This window comes from Carcharhinus amblyrhynchos, unplaced genomic scaffold (genome assembly GCF_965287045.1).
Source record: "Carcharhinus amblyrhynchos unplaced genomic scaffold, sCarAmb.v2.hapA scaffold_669, whole genome shotgun sequence".
Lineage (NCBI taxonomy): Eukaryota > Metazoa > Chordata > Chondrichthyes > Carcharhiniformes > Carcharhinidae > Carcharhinus > Carcharhinus amblyrhynchos.
The window spans coordinates 62696-88652 of record NW_027650409.1 but is presented as its reverse complement, the minus strand read 5'-3'; the positions used below and the strand labels follow the sequence as shown (position 1 = coordinate 88652).

The 25957-nt window shown below is 51.3% G+C and overlaps 3 protein-coding genes across 3 annotated transcripts in view; 2 read left to right on the top strand and 1 right to left on the bottom strand.

The window, feature by feature from the left end:
- Nucleotides 1–425: 425 nt before the first annotated feature.
- LOC145339780 (GPI-linked NAD(P)(+)--arginine ADP-ribosyltransferase 1-like) lies at nucleotides 426–1266 on the top strand (the record flags this gene model as incomplete). The annotated part of the gene is given in 2 exon segments (XM_080184308.1): nucleotides 426–1076; nucleotides 1079–1266. Coding segments are annotated over 2 exon segments (839 nt in total), but the record flags the coding sequence as incomplete, so codon positions are not given.
- Nucleotides 1267–7839: 6573 nt separating this feature from the next.
- LOC145339782 (erythroblast NAD(P)(+)--arginine ADP-ribosyltransferase-like) lies at nucleotides 7840–12830 on the bottom strand. Its single transcript, XM_080184309.1, has 2 exons — nucleotides 12625–12830; nucleotides 7840–9010 (listed from the first exon to the last, which is right to left on the bottom strand). The coding sequence occupies exons 1-2, from the start codon at nucleotides 12659–12661 to the stop codon at nucleotides 8103–8105; spliced, it is 945 nt and encodes a 314-aa protein (XP_080040435.1). The 5' UTR covers nucleotides 12662–12830; the 3' UTR covers nucleotides 7840–8102.
- Nucleotides 12831–18729: 5899 nt separating this feature from the next.
- Nucleotides 18730–25957, top strand: part of LOC145339779 (NAD(P)(+)--arginine ADP-ribosyltransferase 2-like) — a 31206-nt gene continuing 23978 nt past the window's right edge. Inside the window, exon 1 of the mRNA XM_080184307.1 lies at nucleotides 18730–19369. Coding sequence (XP_080040433.1) covers nucleotides 18730–19369 — 640 coding nt within the window. The remainder of the gene's footprint in view (nucleotides 19370–25957) is intronic.

Genomic DNA, 25957 nt, shown 5'->3' with positions numbered 1-25957 from the left:
TGGAGGGAGTCAGGAGGTGAGTTACTCTCCGCAGGATTCCCAGCCTCTGACCTGCTCTGGGAACCACTGTGTTTATATGGCTGGGTCCCAGTTCAGTTTCTGGTCAATGGTAACCCCCAGGGTGTTGATAGTGGGGGTGGGGATTCAGTGATGGTAACCCCCAGGGTGTTGATAGTGGGGGTGGGGATTCAGTGATGGTAACCCCCAGGATGTTGATAGTGGGGGTGGGGATTCAGTGATGGTAACCCCCAGGATGTTGATACGGGGGGGATTCAGTGATGGTGACCCCCAGGATGTTGATAGTGGGGGGGGTGGATTCAGTGATGGTAACCCCAGGATGTTGATAGTGGGGGAGATGTATTGACATTGAATGTCAAGGCGGGGATGAGTAGAGTGTCTCTGATTTGTGTGTTTCTGATTGGCAGATTGGGTCAGTCCCTCGGTCAGCTATGGTGAAGAGTGTGGCAACTTCTCTTTTCCCACTGAGCTGAACTTGAAGGAGAAATCCGCTGCATTCTGGTTCTCGCAGACACATGCCCAGGACGAGATAGCGAGCGAGAAATTAGAGGCAGAGTTGACCAAGACTGCGGTCTGCGCTGAGGCCTGGGCTCAGGCCAAGAACATGTGGAATTGGAAATCCATACCCAAGGGTCTATGTAAAGAGCACATGATTGCTGTAAGTTACTACACCCATAGTGGAGGGTGCCACAAGTGTTTTAACGATCAGATTGCAATGTACGGAGACATCAGCGAATACAACAAGGAATTCGAATTCAAAAGTTTTCACTATTTCCTCACCACCGCTCTTCAGAGACTGAAAACTGATTCCAAACAGTTAAAGGTGTATCGAGGCACAGCGTGTTACCACTCTGGGGAAAAGGGCAGAGAGATGAGATTCGGATACTTTGCCTCCACTTCGCTCTCGGAAAGAGTAGCCAAGGAATTCGGAAAAGCCACTTTCTTTCAGCTGAACACGACTTACGGAGCCTTGATTCAGGATTACTCGTTCAACAGGACTCAGCAGGAGGTCTTAATCCCCCCCTACGAGAAGTTTGAGATCATCAGTGCCGACGGGCAACGCTATACCTCCGCTCCAAGGGGTACAAGGGAGTTGAGGTGGGGTTGGAGAAGGATGAGTCTGGCAATCTGAGGGTCTATCTCAAGAACCATCTTCCCTGGTGGGCCTGGCTTCTGATCACCATCGCAATCTTGGTCGTTCTGGTTGGGGCAGGAGGTGTTATCTACAAGGTCCGCTGTCAGGGTTAGATTCCCTTCTTCCCACCCCCTCCCTCAACCTCCCCTACCCCCTCCCTCAACCTCCCCTACCCCTCCCTCAACCTCCCCCACCTCCCTCAACCTCCCCTACCCCCTCCCTCAACCTCCCCTACCCCCTCCCTCAACCTCCCCCACCTCCCTCCCTCAACCTCCCCATCCCTTCCTCAACCTCCCTACCCTCCTCCACTCACCTCCCCCCCCACCCCCTCCCTCAACCTCCCCTACCCTCTCCCTCAACCTCCCCCACCCTCTCCACCTCCCTCAACCTCCCCCACTCCCTCCCTCAACCTCCCCATCCCTTCCCTCAACCTCCCCTACCCACTCCCTCAACCTCCCCACCCTCTCCCTCAATCTCCCCCATCCTCTCCCTCAACCTCCCCCACCCCCTCCCTCAACCTACCCCACCCTCTCCCTCAACCTCCCCCACCCCTCCCTCAACCTCCCCACCCTCTCCCTCAACCTCCCCTACCCCCTCCCTCAACCTCCCCCACCCTCTCCCTCAACCTCCCCTACCCTCTCCCTCAACCTCCCCACCCTCTCCCTCAACCTCCCCACCCCCTCCCTCAACTACCCCACCCTCTCCCTCAACCTCCCCCACCCCCTCCCTCAACCTCCCCTACCCCTCCCTCAACCTCCCCCACCCTCTCCCTCAACCTCCCATCCCCTCCCTCAACCTCCCCTACCCCCTCCCTCAACCTCCCCCACCCTCTCCCTCAACCTCCCCACGCTCTCCCCCACCCTCTCCCTCAACCTCCCCACCCTCTCACCCTCATCCTGTGTTGCAGAGAAACCTTCAACATCTCAACCTCACCCCAGCCCCACCTTAAACACCTCCAGCTTCAGCCCCCAAACAACACTGCGCCACCCCCTGTCCCCACTCAAAACAATCTCCCTCACATCTCAACATAGCAAACAAGGGGAGGTGTAACAGGCTGGAGAAGGGGCTGACTGGCCTCCTCCTGTTCCTGTGTAACAGGCTGGAGAAGGGGCCGAATGGCCTCCTCCTGTTCCTGTGTAACAGACTGGAGAAGGGGCTGAATGGCCTCCTCCTGTTCCTGTGTAACAGGCTGGAGAAGGGGCTGAATGGCCTCCTCCTTTTCCTGTCTGGAAATGCAAATTAAAGAGATCTTTGCCAGATTGCCAATGTTGTGTTAAAATTGTTGATGGAAAATATTTCTGAAAAATTCTTGTTGTATTCTTTTCACCAAAGCAACTATTCAATAAACCAATTATCTCACCAAATGTCTCACCTAATCATTGTAACTTTCTGGGATCTTTTTGTGTGTGTTTTTACTGAGGGAACTGGTGAAGTGGGCAGGCAGGTGGCAAATGCAGTTTAATGTCGTGAGTGTACCCATTCCCTCATCGTCAACTGTTGGAAAAAACCATCTGGCTCACTAATGTCCTTTAGGGAAGGAAATCTGCCGTCCTTACCCCGGTCTGGCCTACATGTGACTCCAGAGACACAGCAATGTGGGTGTCTCTCAACTGCCCTCCAGGGTCAACTAGAGATGGGCAATAAATGCTGGAAACCATACGATGAATCCAACCCCTCATGTCTCTCCCCCCAACTCCCCCCCACCTCCCACCTCTCTCTCTCTCTAACCCAGGGATCACTGGACAGTGATCAGGAGCAGGAACCCTGGCTGATTTCCCCCCTCTCTCTCTCTAACCCAGGGATCACTGGACAGTGATCAGGAGCAGGAACCCTGGCTGATTTCTCCTCTCTCTCTCTAACCCAGGGATCACTGGACAGTGATCAGGAGCAGGAACCCTGGCTGATTTCCCCTCTCTCTCTCTCTAACCCAGGGATCACTGGACAGTGATCAGGAGCAGGAACCCTGGCTGATTTCCCCTCTCTCTAACCCAGGGATCACTGGACAGTGATCAGGAGCAGGAACCCTGGCTGATTTCCCCCCTCTCTCTCTAATCCAGGGATCACTGGACAGTGATCAGGAGCAGGAACCCTGGCTGATTTCCCCTCTCTCTGTCTCTAACCCAGGGATCACTGGACAGTGATCAGGAGCAGGAACCCTGGCTGATTTCCCCCCTCTCTCTCTAACCCAGGGATCACTGGACAGTGATCAGGAGCAGGAACCCTGGCTGATTTCCCCTCTCTCTCTCTAACCCAGGGATCACTGGACAGTGATCAGGAGCAGGAACCCTGGCTGATTTCCCCTCTCTCTCTCTCTCTAACCCAGGGATCACTGGACAGTGATCAGGAGCAGGAACCCTGGCTGATTTCCTCTCTCTCTCTCTCGAACCCAGGGATCACTGGACAGTGATCAGGAGCAGGAACCCTGGCTGATTTCCCCCCTCTCTCTCTCTAATCCAGGGATCACTGGACAGTGATCAGGAGCAGGGACCCTGGCTGATTTCCCCCCTCTCTCTCTCTAATCCAGGGATCACTGGACAGTGATCAGGAGCAGGAAACCCTGGCTGATTTCCTCTCTCTCTCTCTCTAACCCAGGGATCACTGGACAGTGATCAGGAGCAGGAACCCTGGCTGATTTCCCCTCTCTCTCTCTAATCCAGGGATCACTGGACAGTGATCAGGAGCAGGAACCCTGGCTGATTTCCTCTCCCTCTCTCTCTAACCCAGGGAGCGCCGCACTGTCAGAGGGTCAGTGCTGAGGAGTGCCGCACTGTCAGAGGGTCAGTGCTGAGGGAGTGCCGCACTGTTAGAGGGTCAGTGCTGAGGGAGTGCCGCACTGTCAGAGGGTCAGTGCTGAGGGAGCGCCGCACTGTCAGAGGGTCAGTGCTGAGGGAGCGCCGCACTGTCAGAGGGTCAGTGCTGAGGGAGCGCCGCACTGTCAGAGGGTCAGTGCTGAGGGAGCGCCGCACTGTCAGAGGGTCAGTGCCGAGGGAGCGCCGCACTGTCAGAGGGTCAGTGCTGAGGGAGTGTTACACTGTCAGAGGGTCAGTGCTGAGGGAGCGCCGCACTGTCAGAGGGTCAGTGCTGAGGGAGCGCCGCACTGTCAGAGGGTCAGTGCTGGAGGGAGCGCCGCACTGTCAGAGGGTCAGTGCTGAGGGAGCGCCGCACTGTCAGAGGGTCAGTGCTGAGGGAGCGCAGCACTGTCAGAGGGTCAGTGCTGAGGGAGTGCCGCACTGTCAGAGGGTCAGTGCTGAGGGAGCGCCGCACTGTCAGAGGGTTAGTGCTGAGGGAGTGCCGCACTGTCAGAGGGTCAGTGCTGAGGGAGCGCCGCACTGTCAGAGGGTCAGTGCTGAGGGAGTGCCGCACTGTCAGAGGGTCAGTGCTGAGGGAGCGCCGCACTGTCAGAGGGTCAGTGCTGAGGGAGTGCTGCACTGTCAGAGGGTCAGTGCTGAGGGAGTGCCGCACTGTCAGAGGGTCAGTGCTGAGGGAGCGCCGCACTGTCAGAGGGTCAGTGCTGAGGGAGTGTTACACTGTCAGAGGGTCAGTGCTGAGGGAGTGTTACACTGTCAGAGGGTCAGTGCTGAGGGAGTGTTACACTGTCAGAGGGTCAGTGCTGAGGGAGTGCCGCACTGTCACTGGGTCAGTGCTGAGGGAGTGCCGCACTGTCAGAGGGTCAGTGCTGAGGGAGTGCCGCACTGTCACTGGGTCAGTGCTGAGGGAGTGCCACATTGTCTGAGGGTCAGTGCTGAGGGAGTGTTACACTGTCAGAGGGTCAGTGCTGAGGGAGGTTACACTCTCAGAGGGTCAGTGCTGAGGGAGTGCCGCACTGTCAGAGGGTCAGTGCTGAGGGAGTGCCGCACTGTCAGAGGGTCAGTGCTGAGGGAGTGCCGCACTGTCACAGGGTCAGTGCTGAGGGAGTGTTACATTATGTACATTAATGATCTCGAAGATGGAACTGGGGGCATGATTGCAAAATTTGCAGATGGTGCAATCGAGCAGTTGATGGACACTTGTGGAAAATGGATGGGGTGCAGAGGGACTTGGACAGGTTCGGGGAGTGGGTAAGAAGTGTCAGATGTAATGCAATGTGGAAAAGTGTGAGGTTCTGCACTTTGGATAGAGGAATGGAAACAGAGACTATTTTGTAAATGGGGAAAAGCTTTGGGAATCAGAAACACAGAGGGATTTGGGAATCCTTGTTCAAGATTCTCTTCAGGTTAACGTGCTGGTTCAGTCGGCAGTTAGGAAGGTAAATACAATGTTAGCATTCATGTCGAGAGGACTAGAATACAAGAGCAGGAATGGGCTTCTGAGGCTGGATAAGGCTCTGGTCAGACCCCATTTGGAGAATTGTGAGCAGTTTTGGGCTCCGTATGTAAGGAAGGATGTGCTGGTCTTGGAAAGGGTCCAGAGGAGGTTCACAAGAATGATCCCTGGAATGAAGAGCTTGTCGTATGAGGAACGGGTTGAGGACTCTGGGTCTGTACTCGATGGAGTTTAGAAGGATGAGGGGGGGATCTTATTGAAACTTACAGGATACTGCGAGGCCCTGGATAGAGTGGACATGGAGAGGGTGTTTCCACTAGTAGGAAAAACTAGAACCAGAGGGAACAACCTCAGGCTAAAGGGACGATCCTTTAAAACAGAGATGAGGAGGAATTTCTTCAGCCAGAGAGTGGGGAATGTGTGGAACTCTTTGCCCCAGAGGAGGCCGGGTCACTGAGTGTCTTTAAGACAGAGATAGATCGGTTCCTGATTAATAAGGGCACAAGAAACAATCATTTTCCCTGTTTTCCAATATATGTGACAATAATAAATCAAATCAAAATCCACACAACGTTTTGGCCTCAACTACTTTCTGTGGGAGTGAATTCCACACATTCCCCACCCTCTGGGTGAAGAAATTTCCCCTCCCCTCAGTTCTAAAACGTTTACCCCTTATCCTCAAACTCTGACCCCCTAGTTCTGGACTCCCCTCACCATGGGGAACATTCTTTCTGAATTGACCCTGTCTAACCCTGTGTGAATTTTATAAGTTTCTATCAGATCCCCTCTCACTCTTCTAAACTCCAGTGAATATAATCCTAACCCACTCAGTCTCTCCTCATATGACAGACCTGCCATCCCAGGAATCAGCCTGGGGAACCTTCGCTGTGCTCCCTCTATAGCAAGGACATCCTTCCTCAGATAAGGAGACCAAAACTGTACACAATACTCCAGGTGTGGCCTCACCAACACCCTGTACAATTGCAGTAAAACACCATTTCCCTTCTTTCCTGCCTGCTGTACCTGCGCGCTTACTCTCAGTGACTGAATTTAATCCTAATCCGCTCAGCCTTCCTGGTCCGGATATTGAATTCGATCATCAGCCGTGATTAGAATGAATGACAGAGCAAGCTCGAAGGGCCAAAGGGCCTCCTCCTGATTCTAGTTGCTGTGTTTCCATCAGTGTGAGAGAGAACTTATATTTATTCCAGATCAATGCTGTGTATCCGAGACTCTCACTCTCCGCCCACCACTTTGATTTGATGTGATTTGATTTATTATTGTCGCCTGTATTGGGATACAGTGAAAGGTATTGTTTCTTGCGCGTGATTCAGACAAAGCATACCGTGCATAAAGAAGGAAAGAAGAGAGTGAACAATGTCGTGTTACAGTCATAGCTAGGATGTAGACAAAGATCAACTTAATGTGAGGTCGGAAGAGAGAATATCTGAGGTGCGTTGGGGGGTCCTTGATTATACCGGCTGCTTTTCCCCGAGGCAGCGGGAAGTGTAGACAGAGTCAATGGATGGGAGGCTGGTTTGTGTGATGGATTGGGGCTACATTCACCACCCTTTAGTAGTTCCTTGCGGTCTTGGGCAGAGCAGGAGCCCAGACCGAGCTGTGATCCAACCAGAAAGAATGCTTTCTATGGGGCATCTGTAAAAGTTGGTGAGAGTCCGTAGCGGACATGCCAAATTTCCTTAGTCTTCTGAGAAAGTAGAGGTGTTGGTGGGGCTTTCTTAACTATAGTGTCAGCGTTGGGGGGACCAGGACAGGTTGTTGGTGACCTGGACACCTAAAAACTTGAAGCTCTCGACCCTTTCTACTCCATCCCCATTGATGTAGACAGGGACATGTTCCCCTTTACACTTCCTGAAGTCGATGAGAATCTCCTTGGTTTTGTTGACATTGAGGGAGGGATTATTGTTGCTGAACCAGTTCACCAGATTCTCGATCTCATTCCTGTTCTCTGTCTCATCATTGTTTGAGATCCGGCCCACTACGGTGGGGTCATCAGCAAACCTGAAGATGGAATTAGTTCCTTATCAGTGAGGGAATGGGTACACTCACCACATTAAATTGCATTTGCCACCTGCCTGCCCACTTCACCAATTCCCTCAGTAAAATACACACAGCAGGATCCCAGTAAGTTACAATGATTAGGTGAGGCATTTGGTGAGATATTTGGTTTATTGAAAAGTTGCTTTGGTGAAAAGAATAAAAGAATTTTTCAAACATGTTTTCCATCAACAATTTTAACACAACATTGGCAATCTGGCAAAGATCTCTTTAATTTGCATTTACAAGGCAGGAACAGGAGGAGGCCATTCAGCCCCTACTCCAGCCTGTTACACAGGAACAGGAGGTGGCCATTCAGCCCCTTCTCCAGACTGTTACACAGGAACAGGAGGTGGCCATTCAGCCCCTTCTCCAGCCTGTTACACAGGAACAGGAGGAGGCCATTCAGCCCCTTCTCCAGCCTGTTACACAGGAACAGGAGGAGGCCATTCAGCCCCTTCTCCAGCCTGTTACACAGGAACAGGAGGAGGCCCCATTCAGCCCATCGTTTGCTATGTTGTGATGTGAGGGGGGAGATTGTTTGAGGGGGGACTGGGGCTGAAGTTGGTGGTGTTTAAGGTGGGGATGTGGGTAGAGGGGGGGTGTTGAGTTGTCCAAGGACTCTTTGCTACACAGGATGAGGGGTTGAGGGTGGCAGGAGGTTGTGGGGAATGTAATCCTGACAGCAAACCTTGTAGATACCACCTCCGACCCCAACCAGAACGAGCAAGATCACCATGGTGATCAGGAGCCAGGCCCACCAGGGAAGATGCCTCTTGAGATAGACCCTCAGACATCCATTCCCATCCTCCTCCAACCCCACCTCAACTCCCTCGTACCCCCTGGAGCGGAGGGTGAAGTTGCAGTGTCCTCCCGACCCTTCAGCCCTGATGATCTCAAACTTTTCGTAGGGGGGCACCAAGACCTCCTGCTCCTCCTCGAAGAAGGAGTATTTCTGGATCGAAACGCCGTACGTCGTGTTGAGAGTGAATAAAGTCTTGGGCCCGAACTCCTCGGCCTTATCCCTCGAGAACGAGGTAGAGGCAAACCTGCCAAACCTCATCTTTTGGCCCCGTTCCCCGAACATTGAGATGGTGGTGCCCCGGTAGACGGGGAACTTTCCGGAAGAATCCCTCAGGTTCTGGACAGCGATAGTCAGGAGGTAGTGAAAACTCTTGAGCTGGAAATTGGTGTTGTATTGGTCAATGTGGCCCAAGTATTCGGTCTGGTTGTTGAAGATACGGTACAAAGACCCATCGTGGGTGTAGGCCGTCACCGCCACCATGTGCTCCTCGCGAAGACCCTGGGGAATGGGGAGATTCCGCTCCCTCCAGGTTTTGTTGGCTGAGTTCCAGACCGAAGTTAACCCAGTCTTGGTCAGCTCTGTCTTTAAACACTGGGCTGCCATCTTATCCTGAGCCTCTGTCTGGGAGAAATAGAACGCAGCGGAGTTCTCCACCATGTTCAGATGTTTGCTCGTGCGTGGATCTCCGCAACGCCCACCATCGCTGACTGAGGGATCAGCGACATCCCAAGCTGCCAATCAGAAAGACAGAGATGGCATTTCCAACTGTCCTAACCACAGAGAATCGACAGTCCACAAGGAGGCCATTCAGCCCATTGAATCAGCACCATCAACAATCCCACCCAGGCCCTATCCCCATAACCCCACTCATTTACCCTGCTCATCCCCCTGACATTAAGGGCAATTTAGCACAGCCAATCCACCCTAACCTGCACATCTTTGGACACTAAGGGACAATTTAGCATGGCCAATCCCCCTAACCTGCACATCTTTGGACACTAAGGGACAATTTAGCATGGCCAATCCCCCTAACCTGCACATCTTTGGACAGTAAGGGGCAATTTAGCATGGCCAATCCCCCTACCTGCACATCTTTGGACACTAAGGGGCAATTCAGCATGGCCAATCCCCCTAACCTGCACATCTTTGGACACTAAGGGGCAATTTAACATGGCCAATCCCCCTAACCTGCACATCTTTGGACACTAAGGGACAATTTAGCATGGCCAATCCACCCTAACCTACACATCTTTGGACACTAAGGGACAATTTAGCATGGCCAATCCCCCTAACCTAAACATCTCTGGACACTAAGGGACAATTGAGCATGGCCAATCCACCCTAACCTACACATCTTTGGACAGTAAGGGACAATTTAGCATGGCCAATCCCCCTAACCTGCACATCTTTGGACAGTAAGGGACAATTTAGCATGGCCAATCCCCCTAACCTGCACATCTTTGGACACGAAGGGACAATTGAGCATGGCCAATCCACCCTAACCTGCACATCTTTGGACACTAGTAAGGGAAGATACAGGCTCCAAAGAGCAGAACGTGGAATCGTTGTGGGTGGAGATAAGGAACAGTAAGGGGAGGAAGACGCTGGTGGGTGTGGTCTATAGGCCCCTAAATAATGACCTGGAGGTGGGGCGGGCTATAAACAAGCAAATAAATGCTGCGTGCAGAAATGGAATGGCGATAATTATGGGGGATTTCAATCTACATATTGATTGGTTGACCCATGTCGGACGCGGTGGGCTTGAGGAAGAGTTTCTGGAATGCTGTCGGGATAGTTTCTTTGAACAGTGTGTGATGGAACCGACGAGGGAGCGAGCTATCTTAGATCTGGTGCTGTGTAACGAGGCAGGAAGAATTAGGGACCTTGTTGTGAGGGATCCTCTTGGGACGAGTGATCATTGTATGGTGGAGTTTTTGATGCAGATGGAGGATGAGAAAGTAGGGTCCCGGACCTGTGTCCTCTGTTTGAACAGAGGGGAGTACGATAGGATGAAAGAGGAATTGGCAAATGTAGATTGGGGGCGCAGATTGGTCGGTAGGACTGCTGAGGAACAGTGGAGGATCTTTAAGGAGATCTTTCTCAGTGCTCAGCAGAAATTTATTCCAATGGTAAAGAAGGATTGTAGGAGACGAGATAATCAGCCGTGGTTATCGAAGGAAATAAAGGAGAGTATTAAATTAAAAGCTGATGCTAAAAGTAGTGGGCGATTAGAGGATTGGGAGAGGTTTAAAAATCAACGAAGAAAGACGAAGAAGCTGATAAAGAAAGGAAGGATAGACTATGAAGCTAAACTAGCACTAAATATAAAAAAGGACAGTAAGAGTTTTTACAAATATATAAAGAGAAGGAGGCTGGCTAGAGTGAAAGTTGGACCCTTGGAGGATGAGAGGGGGGATTTAGTGGTGGAAGATGAGGAAATGGCTGAGGCCTTAAATAAGTTTTTTGCCTCGGTCTTCACGGATGAGGACACGAATAGTTTGCCGGATATTAAAGAGAGAAGGATGGTAGGAGTTGAGGGCCTGAATGCGATTACTGTCACTAGAGAGGTAGTGCTTGATTGACTAGCGGGACTGATGGTGGACAAGTCCCCAGGACCGGATGGAATGCATCCCAGGGTTCTGAGGGAAATGGCAGAGGTGACAGTAGGCGCCTTAGTGATTATTTACCAAACCTCGCTGGATTCCGGGGAAGTGCCGGAAGATTGGAAAATGGCTAATGTTACGCTGCTGTTTAAAAAGGGTAGCAGGCAAAAGGCAGGGAATTATAGGCCAGTTAGTTTAACGTCTGTAGTTGGAAAAATGCTTGAATCCGTAATCAAAGAAGAAATAGCGAGGCACCTAGAAAAGAATGGTTTGATAGAGCAGACGCAACACGGATTCGTGAAGGGGAAGTCGTGTCTGACGAATTTATTGGAATTCTATGAGGATGTGACGAGTGAGGTGGATGGAGGGGAACCGGTGGATATGGTGTTTCTTGATTTTCAGAAGGCGTTTGATAAGGTGCCGCACAAAAGGTTGCTTCAGAAGGTTAGGATGCATGGAGTTGGGGGTAAGCAGTTAGCGTGTTTAGAGGATTGGCTGTCTAATAGGAAGCAGAGAGTTGGTATCAGTGGGTGCTATTCTGGTTGGCGGTTGGTGACTAGTGGAGTGCTGCAGGGATCGGTGCTGGGGCCTCAGCTATTTACCATTTATATAGATGATCTGGAGGAGGGGGCTGAGTGTAGGGTAACGAAATTTGCTGATGACACAAAGATGAGTGGAAAAGCAAATTGCGCGGAGGGTGTGGAAAGTCTGCAGAGGGATCTGGATAGGCTGAGCGAGTGGGCGAGGACCTGGCAGATGGAATACAATGTTAGCAAGTGTGAGGTTATCCACTTTGGCAGGAATAATAGTAGGAGGGATTATTATTTAAAGGGCGAAAAGCTGCAGCATGCTACAGTGCAGAGGGACCTGGGGGTCCTTGTGTATGAGTTGCAAAAACCCAGCCTGCAGGTGCAGCAGGTGGTCAGGAAGGCGAATGGGATGCTGGCCTTCATAGCGAGGGGGATTGAATATAAAAGTAGGGAGGTCTTGCTGCAACTGTACAGGGCACTGGTGAGGCCGCAGCTGGAGTACTGTGTGCAGTTTTGGTCGTCGCACTTGTGGAAGGATATATTGTCCTTGGAGGGAGTGCAGAGGAGGTTCACTAGGCTGATACCGGAGTTGAGGGGGTTGAGCTATGAAGAGAGACTGAATAAACTGGGTCTGTACTCGTTGGAGTTTGGAAGGATGAGGGGGGATCTTATAGAGATGTATAAGATAATGAAGGGGATGGATAGGGTAGAGGTAGAGAGATTCTTCCCGCTCAGAAAGGACAGTAGGACTAGAGGGCACAGCCTCAAGATAAAGGGGGAGGCGGTTTAGAACGGAGTTGAGGAGGAACTTCTTCACTCAAAGGGTGGTGAATCTCTGGAATTCTCTGCCCGTTGAAGTGGTGGAGGCTGCCTCGCTAAATATATTTAAACCACGGGTCGATAGGTTTTTGACAGACAAGGGAATTAAGGGTTATGGGGAGAAAGCAGGAAAATGGAACTGATCCACTTCAGATCAAATTGAATGGCGGGGCAGGCTCGAGGGGCGAGATGGCCTCCTCCTGCTCCTATTTCTTATGTTCTTATGTTATGAAACATTTAGTTATTCCAACAGCAATGAGATTTGAGAGAGTCGGGGGGAGAGACAGAGACTGAAATGTTCTGCAGTGTGACAGCTGCTTAAATCTTTGAGAAAGAATACCTGTCCTGTTTGTAACAATCAGAACTGTCTATTATATATAAATAAATACTTACAGGATGTCAGTAGCAGAGCGAAGAGGAACAACTTCATGTTTTGATAAACTCCAACTTGTTCTCAAAAACCTTACCGTCTCTGCACAACTTTTAATTGTCGGTTCGTGTCATAAAACACCTGATTTCCTTTCCCTTACGTGACAATTGTACATGCAGGTACAAATGTGTAGACTTGTGAAAAAGTGCTCAAATCACAAGGGTGGGAGTTGGAGCAGTCTGTGCATAGTACTGAACAGGCAACTCAAACATTGTCAGGAAAAAAAATCCTTTCACTTTATTTGCAGAGAGAGTTCAGTTCAAAATAGGAGTCACTGTACATAGTTCCGGGCTCCGTATCAAGGGAGTGCCACACTGTCAGAGGGTCAGTGCTGAGGGAGTGCCGCACTGTCAGAGGGTCAGTGCTGAGGGAGTGCCGCACTGTCAGAGGGTCAGTGCTGAGGGAGCGCCGCACTGTCAGAGGGTCAGTGCTGAGGGAGCGCCGCACTGTCAGAGGGTCAGTGCTGAGGGAGTGCCGCACTGTCAGAGGGTCAGTGCTGATTGCATTGTGTTTCTCAGTCCAAATTTGAAAACGTCACCTCCTCCAGCCCTTACATCCCTCCCTATCTCTGTAACCTCCTCCAGCTCATACACCCCTCCTTATCTCTGTAACCTCTTCCAGTCCCTACACCCCTCCCTATCTCTGTAACCTCCTCCAGCTCCTACACCCCTCCTTATCTCTGTAACCTCCTCTAGTCCCTACACCCCTCCCTATCTCTGTATCATCCTCCAGCCCCTATACCCCTCCTTATCTCTGTAGAGCAGGAGTAGTCCATCTCGCCCTTCGAGCCTGCCCCGCCATTCAATAAGATCATGGCTGCTCTGAAGTGGATCAGTTCCACTTTCCTGCTTTCTCCCCATAACCCTTAATTCCCTTGTCTGTCAAAAATCTATCTACCCGTGACTTAAATACATTCAGCGAGGTAGCCTCCACCACTTCAATGGGCAGAGAATTCCAGAGATTCACCACCCCTTGAGTGAAGAAGTTCCTCCTCAACTCCGATCTAAACTGCCCCCCCCCCCTTATCTTGAGGCTGTGCCCTCTAGTCCTGCTATCCTTTCTAAGCGGGAAGAATCTCTCTACCTCTACCCTATCCATCGCCTTCATTATCTTATACGTCTCTGTAAGATCCCCCCTCATCCTTCTAAACTCCAACGAGTACAGACTCAGTCTATTTCATCTCTCTTCATAGTTCAACCCCCTCAACTCCGGTATCAGCCTAGTGAACCTCCTCTGCACTCCCTCCAAGGCCAAAATATCCTTCTGCAAGTGCGGTGACCAAAACTGCACACAGTACTCCAGCTGCAGTCTCACCAATGCCCTATACAGTTGCAGCAAGACCTCCCTACTTTTATATTCAATCCCCCTCGCTATGAAGGCCAGCATCCCATTTGCCTTCCTGACCACCTGCTGCACCTGCAAGCTGGGTTTTTGCGACTCATGCACAAGGACCCCGAGGTCCCTCTGCACCGTCGCCTGCTGCAGTTTTTCGCCATGTAAGTAATAATCCTTCCTACCATTCTTCTTACCAAAGTGGACCACCTCGCACTTGCCAACATTAAATTCCATTTGCCAGTTCCTGGCCCATTCGCCCAGCCTATCTAGATCCTTCTGTAGACTCTCCACACCCTCCGCGCAATTTGCCGTTCCACCAATCTTGGTGTCATCAGCAAATTTCGACACCATACACTCAGTTCCCTCCTCCAGATCATCTATATAAATGGTAAATAGCTGAGGCCCCAGCACCGACCCCTGAGGCACTCCACTAGTCACCAACCGCCAATCCGAATAGCACCCATTGACCCCCACTCTCTGCCTGAGCCACCCATTCACTTCCTTAATCCTATCAACCCTACGCCCGTCTGCACTCAGTTCAGGCAGTAGCCCAGAGATGACCACCTTGTCGGTTCTACTTTTTAATTCCATTCCCAGCTTTTCATACTCCCTCCCCAGATCCTCAGTTCGCATTTTGCCTACGTCGCTGGCACCCACATGTACCACAACAACCGGATTCTCACCCTCCCATTCCAGGTTCCTCTGCAGCCCAGATGCGACATCCTGTACCCGAGCACCAGGCAGACAACACACCCTTTTGTGCACTTTGTCATTGTGACAAAGGACAGTGTCAATACCCTTAACCCCACTATCCCCAATCACTACTACGTTCCTTTTCACCTTCTCTTTGCCTATGTCCTGCTGCATCACTGTACCGTGTGCAGTTTGCTCACCGACCTCACCTCCCTCGTCTTCGTCCACACTGGAAGCAAGAACCTCAAACCTGTTACGCAGATTGAGATGCTGAGGCCTCCGCTCCCCACCCACCTTCCTCCTCTCTCCACCCCCCTTCCTCACTTGCACCCCATTGACAATGGCACCCTCTCTCCCCCTGATGAGCCTCAGTGTCTGTAGCTCAGAGGCCAGCTCATCTACCTTGAGCTGGAGCTCCTCCAGCAACCTGCACTTACTGCAGACATGGTCACCGGGGAGGACCCTGGGGTCCACCAGTTCCCACATCATACAGAAACCGCACATCACATGCCACACGAACTTACCTGGCCCTTTTTCCCCCCGGCCCTTTTGATCTTAAGCCCTAATAACTCACTCTGTTTCCCTCTCAGTCCACTGCCCGCTCCAACGCTGCCCGCTGTCTACACCAGGCCTCCTTTTAAACCTGGCGCTGATTTAAAACTTGCTCCCCCTCAACTCCCTTCTGACCACCCCCTCAGAATTCTTAAAGCGGTAAATACAAAAAGCCCACAAAAATGCTTTGAAATGACTTAAACAGTTCTACAAGGTTAGTTCTTACCACAAAGTGCTTTAAACTTATTTAAACAGGTTTTTAAACAGGTAGTTTCTTATCTGTCTCCCTGCTCCTTCACTCGTCTGCTCCAGCAAACAATGGAAGGCTTCACCGAAGGCATCCACTATCACCTCCGCCATTTCTTTCAGAACCCTCGGATGCATTCCATCCCCCTCCCTATCTCTGTAATCTCCTCCAGCCCCTACACCCCCTCCCTATCTCTGTAACCTCCTCCAGCCCCTACACCCCTCCCTATCTCTGTAATCTCCTCCAGCCCCTACACCCCCTCCCTATCTCTGTAACCTCCTCCAGCCCCATACCCCTTCCTATCTCTGCAACCTCCTCCAGCCCCTACACCCCTCCCTATCTCTGTAATCTCCTCCAGTCCCTACATCCCTCTCGATCTCCGTAACCTCCTCCAGCCCCTACACCCCCTCCCTATCTCTGTAACCCCCTCCAGCCCCTACACCCCTCCCTATCTCTGTAACCTCCTCCAGCCCCTACAACCCTCCCTATCTCTGTAACCTCCTCCAGCCCCCTACACCCCTCCCTATCTCTGTAACCTCCTCCAGCCCCTACATCCCTCCCTATCTCTGTAATCTTTGATATCTCTGTGCTCCTCCAATTCCAGCCTGTTGACCATCCCTCGATTTCCATCAGTCCACCTTGGCGGACGTTCCTTCAGTTGCCGGGGGTGGATGTGTGGTTGGGGGTAGGGGTGGGGGTAGGTGAGACTGGGTGAAAGTTGTCGGGGTCTAACTCTGGAACTCCCTCCCTAAACCTCTCTCCATTCAGATATCCTCCTTAAGGATCTCTGTGTTTGATAAGGTTCACCATAGAAGGCTTCTACAGAAAATGCAGATGTATGGGATTGAGGGTAATCTAGGAAATTGGATCAGGAATTGGCTAGCGGATAGGAGACAGAGGCTGGTGGTTGATGGTAAATATTCGTCATGGAGTTCGGTTACGAGTGGTGTGCCTCGGATCTGTTTTGGGGCCACTGCTGTTTGTAATTTTTATTAATGATCTGGATGAGGGTATAGTTGGGTGGATTAGTAAATTTGCTGATGACACCAAAGTCGGAGGTGTGGTAGATAGTGAGGAAGGGTGTCATAGTTTGCAGGAAGACTTGGACAGGTTGCAGAGCTGGGCCGAGAGGTGGCGGATGGAGTTTAATGCGGAGAAGTATGAGGTAATTCACTTTGGTAGGAATAACAGATGTGTAGAGTATAGGGCTAACGGGAGGACTCTGAATAGTGTGGATGAACAGAGGGATCTAGGTGTATGTGTACATAGATCCCTGAAATTTGGGAATCAAGTAGATAAGGTTGTTAAGAAGGCATACGGTGTCTTGGCGTTTACTGGTAGGGGGATTGAATTTAGGAGTCGTAGCGTCATGTTGCAACTGTACACAACTCTGGTGCGGCCGCACTTGGAGTACTGTGTGCAGTTCTGGTCCCCACATTACAGGAAGGATGTGGAGGCTTTGGAGAGGGTGCAGAGGAGGTTTACCAGGATGTTGCCTGGTATGGAGGGGAGGTCCTATGAGGAGAGACTGAGGGATTTGGGGTTGTTTTCGCTAGAAAGAAGGCAGCTAAGAGGGGATCTTATTGAAACATATAAGATGATTAGAGGTTTAGATAGGGTGGATAGTGATAGCCTTTTTCCTCAGATGGAGAAAGCTAGCACGAGGGGACATGGCTTTAAATTAAGTGGGGGTAGTTATAGGACGAATGTCAGGGGTAGGTTCTTTACCCAGAGGGTGGTGAGGGATTGGAATGCCCTGCCTGCTGCAGTTGTAAATGCGCCTAGTTTGGGGGCGTTTAAGAGATCCGTGGATAGGTTTATGGACGAAAAGGGATTGGTTTAGGTTAGAGGGTCATTGTTTTTTAACTGGTCGGCGCAACATCGTGGGCCGAAGGGCCTGTTCTGCGCTGTAATGTTCTATGTTCTATGTGTGTCCGATCTTTGGGAAATCTGCCCCTATTATCTCCTATTGTCACACAGTCTGATGTTCCCTGGGTAATTCTCCTCTTAATCAGATTGAGATGGTTCATTAATACTGAGACAGATTCAAAATGTTGTTGTGGTGTTAACTGTGGATAATCCCGCTGGAAGGGTATGTATTCATTTTATTCATTCCTGGGATATGGGCGTCACTGGCTGGCAAAATTTCCTCCCCATTCCGAATTGCCCCTTGAGAAGGTGGTGGGTGAGCAGCCGTCTTGAACCCGCTGCAGTCCCTGTGGTGTAGGTACATCCACAGTGCTGTTAGGGAGGGAGTTCCAGGATTGTTATTGGACATCAGTCAGTCTCCGTGTGGTGTAGGTACACCCATGGTGCTGTTAGGGAGGGAGTTCCAGGATTGTTATTGGACATCAGTCAGTCCCCGTGTGGTGTAGGTACACCCACAGTGCTGTTAGGGAGGGAGTTCCAGGATTTTGACCCAGTGACAGTGAAGGAACGGCCGATATATTTCCAAGTCGGGATAGTGAGTGACTCGGAGGGGAACCTCCAGGTGGGGGGGTGTTCCCAGGTATCTGCTGCCCTTGTCCTTCTAGATGGTAGAGGTGGTGGGTTTGGAAGGTGCTGCCTAAGGAGCCTTGGTGAGTCGCTGCGGGGCATCTTGTAGATGGTACACACGGCTGTCACTGTGTGTCGGGGGTGGAGGGAGTGAGTGTTTGTGGTTAGTGTGTCGATCGAGCGGGGCTGCTTTGTCCTGGATGGTGTCGATCTTCTCGAGTGTTGTTGGGAGCCGCTCCCATCCAGGCAAGTGGAGAGTATGCCATCACACTCCTGACTTGTGTCCTTGTAGATGGTGGACAGGCTTTGGGAGGGAGTCAGGAGGTGAGTTACTCTCCGCAGGATCCCCAGCCTCTGACCTGCTCTGGGAGCCACTGTGTTTATATGGCTGGGTCCAGTTCAGTTTCTGGTCAATGGTAACCCCCAGGATGTTGATAGTGGGGGGGCGGATTCAGTGATGGTAACCCCGAGGATGTTGATAGTGGGGGAGATGTATTGACATTGAATATCAAGGCGGGGATGAGTAGAGTGTCTCTGATTTGTGTGTTTCTGATTGGCAGCTTGGATCAGTCCCTCGGTCAGGTATGGTGAAAAGTGTGGCGACTTCTTTTTTCCTACTGAGCTGAACTTGAAGGAGAAATCCGCCGCATTCTGGTTCTCGCAGACAGATGCCCAGGACAAGATAGCGAGCGAGGCCTTAGAGGCAGAGTTGAACAATACTGAGGCCTGGATTGAGGCCAAGAACATGTGGAATGGGAAATCCATACCCAAGGGTCTATGTAAAGGGCACATGATTGCTGTAAGTTACTACACCCATATTGGAGGGTGCCACAAGAGTTTTAACAATCAGATTACAAAGTACGGAGACATCAGTGAATACAACAAGGAATTCAAATTCAAAAGTTTTCACTATCTCCTCACCACCGCTCTTCAGAGACTGAAAACTGATTCCAAACAGTTAAAGGTGTACCGAGGGACATCGTGTTTCCACTCTGGGGAAAAGGGCAGAGAGATGAGATTCGGAAACTTTTCCTCCACTTCGCTCAAAAAAACAGTAGCCAAGGAATTCGGAGAAGTCACTTTCTTTGAGCTGAACACGACTTACGGTGTCTTGATTCAGGATTACTCGTTCAATGTGACTCACAAGGAAGTCTTAATCCCCCCCTACGAGAAGTTTGAGATCATCAGTGCCAACGGGCAAAACTATACCCTCCGCTCCAAGGGGTACAAGGGAGTTGAGGTGGAGTTAAAGAAGGATGAGTCTGGCAATCTGAGGGTCTATCTCAAGAACCCTCTTCCCTGGTGGGCCTGGCTTCTGGTCACCATCGCAATCTTGGTCGTTCTGGTTGGGGCAGGAGGTGTTATCTACAAGGTCCGCTGTCAGGGTTAGATTCCCCTTCTTCCCACCCCCTCCCTCAACCTCCCCTACCCCCTCCCTCAACCTCCCCCACCCTCTCCCTCAACCTCCCCTACCCTCTCTCTCAACCTCCCCATCCCCTCCCTCAACCTCCCCTACCCCCTCCCTCAACCTCCCCCATCTCCTCCCTCAACCTCCCCCACCCTCTCCCTCAACCTCCCCTACCCTCTCTCTCAACCTCCCCTACCCTCTCCCTCAACCTCCCCTACCCCCTCCCTCAACCTCCCCTACCCTCTCCCTCAACATCCCCCACCCTCTCCCTCAACCTCCCCCACCCGCTCCCTCAACCTCCCCTACCCTCTCCCTCAACCTCCCCGACCCTCTCCCTCAACCTCCCCCACCCTCTCCCTCAATCTCCCCCATCCCCTCCCTCAACCTCCCCCACCCTCTCCCTCAACCTCCCCCACCCTCTCCCTCAACCTCCCCCACCCTCTCCCTCAACCTCCCCCATCCCCTCCCTCAACCTCCCCCACCCTCTCCCTCAACCTCCCCGTCACCTCCATCAACCTCCCCCACCCTCTCCCTCAACCTCCCCTACCCTCTCCCTCAACCTCCCCTACCCTCTCCCTCAACCTCCCCCACCCTCTCCCTCAACCTCCCCCATCCCCACCCTCAACCTCCCCTACCCTCTCCCTCAACCTCCCCCATCCCCACCCTCAACCTCCCCATCCCCACCCTTAACCTCCCCCACTCTCTCCCTCAGCCTCCCCTACCCTCTCCCTCCCCTACCCTCTCCCTCAACCTCCCCCACCCTCTCCCTCAACCTCCCCATCCTCTCCCTCAACCTCCCCCACCCTCTCCCTCAACCTCCCCTACCCTCTCCCTCAACCTCCCCTATCCCCTCCCTCAACCTCCCACACCCTCTCCCTCAACCTCCCCATCCCCACCCTTAACCTCCCCTACTCTCTCCCTCAACCTCCCCTACCCTCTCCCTCAACCTCCCCTACCCTCTCCCTCAACCTCCCCCACCCTCTCCCTCAACCTCCCCCACCCTCTCCCTCAACCTCCCCCACCCTCTCCCTCAACCTCCCCCACCCTCTCCCTCAACCTCCCCCACCCTCTCCCTCAACCTCCCCACCCTCAAACCCTCATCCTGTGTTGCAGAGAAACCTTCAACATCTCAACCTCACCCCAGCCCCACCTTAAACACCACCAGCTTCAGCCCCCAAACAAACACTGCGCCACCCCCTGTCCCCACTCAAACAATCTCCCTCACATCTCAACATAGCAAACAAGGGGAGGTGAATGGGGCCTCCTCCTGTTCCTGTGTAACAGGCTGGAGAAGGGGCTGACTGGGGCCTCCTCCTGTTCCTGTGTAACAGGCTGGAGAAGGGGCTGAATGGCCTCTTCCTGTTCCTGTGTAACAGGCTGGAGAAGGGGCTGAATGGCCTCCTCCTTTTCCTGTCTGGGAAATGCAAATTAAAGAGATCTTTGCCAGATTGCCAATGTTGTGTTAAAATTGTTGATGGAAAATATTTTTGAAAAATTCTTGTTGTATTCTTTTCACCAAAGCAACTATTCAATAAACCAATTATCTCACCAAAAGAACAAAATCAGCCCGGGAAACAGGCCCTTCGGCCCAACGAGCCCGCGCCGCCCAACACCACCAGTCCCCCCTCTCCACCCATGACCCCTGTCTAATGTTTTATGGCCATCCACATTGAACGAATCTGATTTAGGGACAATTTATTCCTGCCAATCAGCCTAACAGCACATCTTTGGGGTGTGGGAGGAAACCGGAGCACCCGGAGAAAACCCACGCAAGCACGGGGAGAATGCGCAAACTCCCACAGACACCAGCCCAAATCCATGTGTCTGCACAGCAAACAGCGACAGTCACTGAGCTGTCGTCTTGCCCAAATGTCTCACCGAATCATTGTAATTTTCTGGGATCTTTTTGTGTGTGTTTTACTGAGGGAACTGGTGAAGTGGGCAGGCAGGTGGCAAATGCAGTTTAATGTTGCGACTGTGCCCATTCCCTCATCGTCAATTGTCGGAAAAAAACCATCTGGCTCACTAATGTCCTTTAGGGAAGGAAATCTGCCGTCCTTACCCCGGTCTGGCCTACATGTGACTCCAGAGCCACAGCAATGTGGCTGACTCTCAACTGCCCTCCAAGGGCAACTAGGGTGGCAATAAATGCTGGAAACCATACGATGAATCCAACCCCTCATGTCTCTCCCCCCAACTCCCCCCCGCCCCCCCACCTCTCTCTCTCTCTAACCCAGGGATCACTGGACAGTGATCAGGAGCAGGAACCCTGGCTGATTTCCCCTCTCTCTCTCTCTAACCCAGGGATCACTGGACAGTGATCAGGAGCAGGAACCCTGGCTGATTTCCCCTCTCTCTCTCTCTAACCCAGGGATCACTGGACAGTGATCAGGAGCAGGAACCCTGGCTGATTTCCCCTCTCTCTCTCTAACCCAGGGATCACTGGACAGTGATCAGGAGCAGGCACCCTGGCTGATAGGCAGATTAATTCTCCCTTTAGTTTTCGAACATAGCCAGGACAGCTACAGCCTTTAGACACAGAATAAAACTCCATTTACACTGTACCTGAAAATGTCTCAAATCAGCCATCTCCCCGTGCCCCTCAATCCCACTCTCTCCCCGTATCCCTCAACTCCACCCTCTCCCCATATACCTCCATCCAACCTTCACCCTTATCCCTCAATCCCACCCTCACCCTTATCCCTCAGTCCCACCTCACAAATGCTGACTGTACGGATTGCTTAACTTTGCATCAGATTTTTTGATTTGATTTGACTTATTATTGTCACATGTATTGGGATACAATGAAAAGTATTGTTTAATGTGCGCTATACAAAGCATACCGTTCATAGAGTACATAGAGGAGAAGGACAGGAGATTGTGCAGATTGTAGTGTTAGGGTGTAGAGAAAGATCAGTTTAATATAAGATGTCGAAAGATCGTAGGTTCGGTGGATTGGCCATTTTAAATTGTCCCTAAGTGTCCAAAGATGTGCAGGTTAGGTGCAATGGTAAATGCGTGGGAATACAGGGATAGGGCCTGGATGGGATTGTGGTCATAGATATAGAGACACATAGAAGATAGGAGCAGGAGGAGGCCATTTGGCCCTTCAAGCCTGCTCCCCCATTCATCACCATCATGGCTGATCATCCAACTCAATAGCCTCATCCTGCTTTCTCCCCATAACCTTTGATCCCGTTCACCCCAAGTGCTCTATCCAGCTGCCTCTCGAATACATTCAATGTTTTGGCATCAACTACTTCCTGTGGGAATGAATTCCACAGACTCACCGGGTGAAGAAATGTCTCCTCATCTCCGTCCTAAATGGTCTACCCTGAATCCTCAGACTGTGACCCCCTGGTTCTGGACTCCCCCACCATCGGGAACATCCTCCCTGCATCTACCCTGTCCAGTCCTGTTAGAATTTTATAAATCTCTGTGAGATTCCCCCTCATTCGCCTGAACTCCAGTGAAAACAATCCTAACCTGGTCAATCTCTCCTCATCCATCAGTCCCACCATCCCCGGAATCAGCCTGGTAAACCTTCACTGCACTCCCTCGAGAGCAAGGACATCCTTCCCCAGAAAAGGAGAACCAAAACTGTACACAATACTCTCGGAGTGTCCTCACCAAGGCCCCTGTATAATTGTAACAACACATCCCTGCTCCTGTACTCCAAACCTCTCACAATGAAGGCCAACATACCATTTACCTTCTTTACCGCCTGCTGTACCTGCACGCTTACCTTCAGTGAGTGGTGCACAAGGACACCCAGATCCCTCTAGTTTCCAGTTGATGCATACTCAATGGGCCAAATGGCTTCCTTCTGTACTGTAAGATTCTATGAATCTCTGATAAGGTCCATTCAAAAGTCTGACAGCAGCAGGGAAGAAGCTGGTCTTGAGTCGGTCGGTTTGTGACCTCAGACTTTTGTATCTTTTTCCCAATGGAAGAAGGTGGAAGAGAGAATGTCCGGGGTGCGTGGGGTCCTTGATTTTCCCGAGGCAGCGGGAAGTGTAGACAGAGTCAATGGATGGGAGGCTGGTTTGTCTGATGGATTGGGCTACATTCACGACCCTTTTGTAGTTCCTTGCGGTCTTGGGCAGAGCAGGAGCCCAGACCAAACTGTGATACAACCAGAAAGGATCTGTATCTGTAATAGTCGATGAGAGTTGCCGAGACATGTCAAGTTTCCTTAGTCTTCTGAGAAATCTTTTCTATTAGACCTGAAGCACACTCAGTTCTTGCATCGACAGAGTTCCTGGGAGTGTTCTCCCTCTCTCAAAAAACACATTCAGCTCTCTCAATGTGGGGCAGCATCGTTGGATAGTCAGAAGCTTTTCCCCAGGGTGGAAGAGTCAATTACTAGGGGGCACAGGTTTAAGGTGCGAGGGGCAAGGTTTAAAGGAGATGTATGAGGCAGATTTTTTACACAGACCATTCTAAATTGACCCTAATATCAGGGGATTAGCAGAATAAATCCATTGGGCTATAGGAATAGGGCCTGGAACTCGCTGCCAGGAGGGAGTGAAAGCAGATATGGTAGTGATACAGTAGAGACTTTTAAGGGGTGATTGGACAAATAGGATGAACAGGATGGGAATAGAAGGATATGGTCCCCGGAAGGGTAGGGGGTTTTAGTTCAGTCGGGCAGCTGGTTGGGGCCGAACGGCCTGATCTTGTGCTGTAATTCTCTTTGCTCTTTGGCGGTACAATGGTTAGCGTTGCTGCCTCACGGCGCCAGGGACCCGAGTTCGATTCCCGGCTCGGATCACTGTCTGAGTGGGGTCTGCACATCCTCCCCGTGTCTGTGCGCGTTTCCTCCGAGTGCTCCGGTTTCCTCCCGCAGTCCAAAAGGTGTGCAGGTTAGGGGGCTTTTCCATGCTAAATTGCCCCTCGGTGTCCAAAGGTGTGCGGGTTAGGTGGATTGGCCATGCTAAATTGCCCCTTAATGTCCAAGATTATGGGTTAGGTGAATTGACCATTCTAAGTTGACCCTAATATCAGGGGATTAGCAGAGTAAATCCATTGGGCTATGGGAATAGGGCCTGGGTGGGATTGTGGTTGGTGCAGACTCGATGGGCCGAATGGCCTCCATCTGCACTGTCGGGATTCTATGATTCTATCATCTCATGTCGCACTTCTTCTATTGAGCACTGCTGCGGCCACTCCTGGGCTGTTTCGCCTTTTCCCACCACGAAGGATAGACCTCATTCAGAGAACTTTACAACCCTGTTACACCCTGCTCCCCATATTCAGTTACCTATCATCCTGTCCCTTAATGTTTCTGCGGAAGCTGGGCCAAATTCGCAGAAACTGGTGGATTTGTGGATAGCGATGAGGACCATCAGAGGATACAGCAGGATATAGATCAGCTGGAGACTTGGGCGGAGAGATGGCAGGTGGAGTTTAACCCAGACAAATGTGAGTTGATGCATTTTGGAAGGTCTAATACAGATAGGAAATATACAGTAAATGGCAGAACCCTTAAGAATATTGATAGGCAGAGGGATCTGGGTGTACAGGTACACCGATCACTGAAAGTGGCAATGCAGGTGGGGATGGTAATCAAGAAGGCATACGGCAATGCTTACCTTCATCTGCCGGGGCACTGAGTTTAAAAATTGGCAAGTCATGTTGCAGCTTTATAGAACCTTAGTGAGGCTGCACTTGGAATACAGTGTTCAATTCTGGTCGCTACACGACCAGAAGGATGTGGAGGCTTTGGAGAGGGTACAGAAAAGATTTACCAGGATGTTGCCTGGTATGGAGGGCATTAGCTATGAGGAGAGGTTGGTGAAACATGGTTTGTTCTCACTGGAACGACAGAGGTTGAGGGGAGACCTGATAGGAGTCTACAAGATTATGAGAGGCATGGACAGAGTGGATAGTCAGAAGCTTTTTCCCAGGGTGGAAGAGTCAATTACTAGGGGGCACAGGTTTAAGATGCGAGGGACAAGGTTTAAAGGAGATGTACGAGGCAGATTTTTTACACAGAGGGTGGTGGGTGCCTGGGACTCGCTGCCGGGGGAGGGAGTGGAAGCGGATACGATAGTGAGTTTTAAGGGGCGTCTTGACAAACACATCAACAGGATGGGAATAGAGGGATAGATTCATAGAGCTTTACAGCATGGAAACAGGCCCTTCGGCCCAACTTGTCCACGCCGCCATTTTTTTTATACCGCTAAGCTAATCCCAATTGCCCACATTTTGCCCATATCCCTCTATACCCATCGTACCCATGTAATTATCTAAATGCTTTTTAAAAGACAACATTGTACCTGCCTCTACTACTGCCTCTGGCAGCTCGTTCCAGACACTCACCACCCTCTGGGTGAAAAAATTGCCCCTCTGGACCCTTTTGTATCTCTCCCCTCTGACCTTAAACCTCTGCCCTCTAGTTTTAGACTCCCCTACCTTTGGGAAAAGATATTGACTATCTAGCTGATCTGTGCCCCTCATTATTTTATAGACCTCTATAAGATCACCCCTCAGCCTCCTACGCTCCAGAGAAAAAAGTCCCAGTCTATCCAGCCTCTCCTTATAACTCAATCCATCAAGGTTT

Bases quoted from the DNA above. Each gene is read 5' to 3' on its own strand.
- LOC145339782 (XM_080184309.1), bottom strand. From the start codon at position 12,661: ATGAAGTTGTTCCTCTTCGCTCTGCTACTGACATCCT. The intron at 9,011-12,624 runs GTAAGTATTTAT...TCTGATTGGCAG, and splicing joins CGCTCTGCTACTGACATCCT to CTTGGGATGTCGCTGATCCC.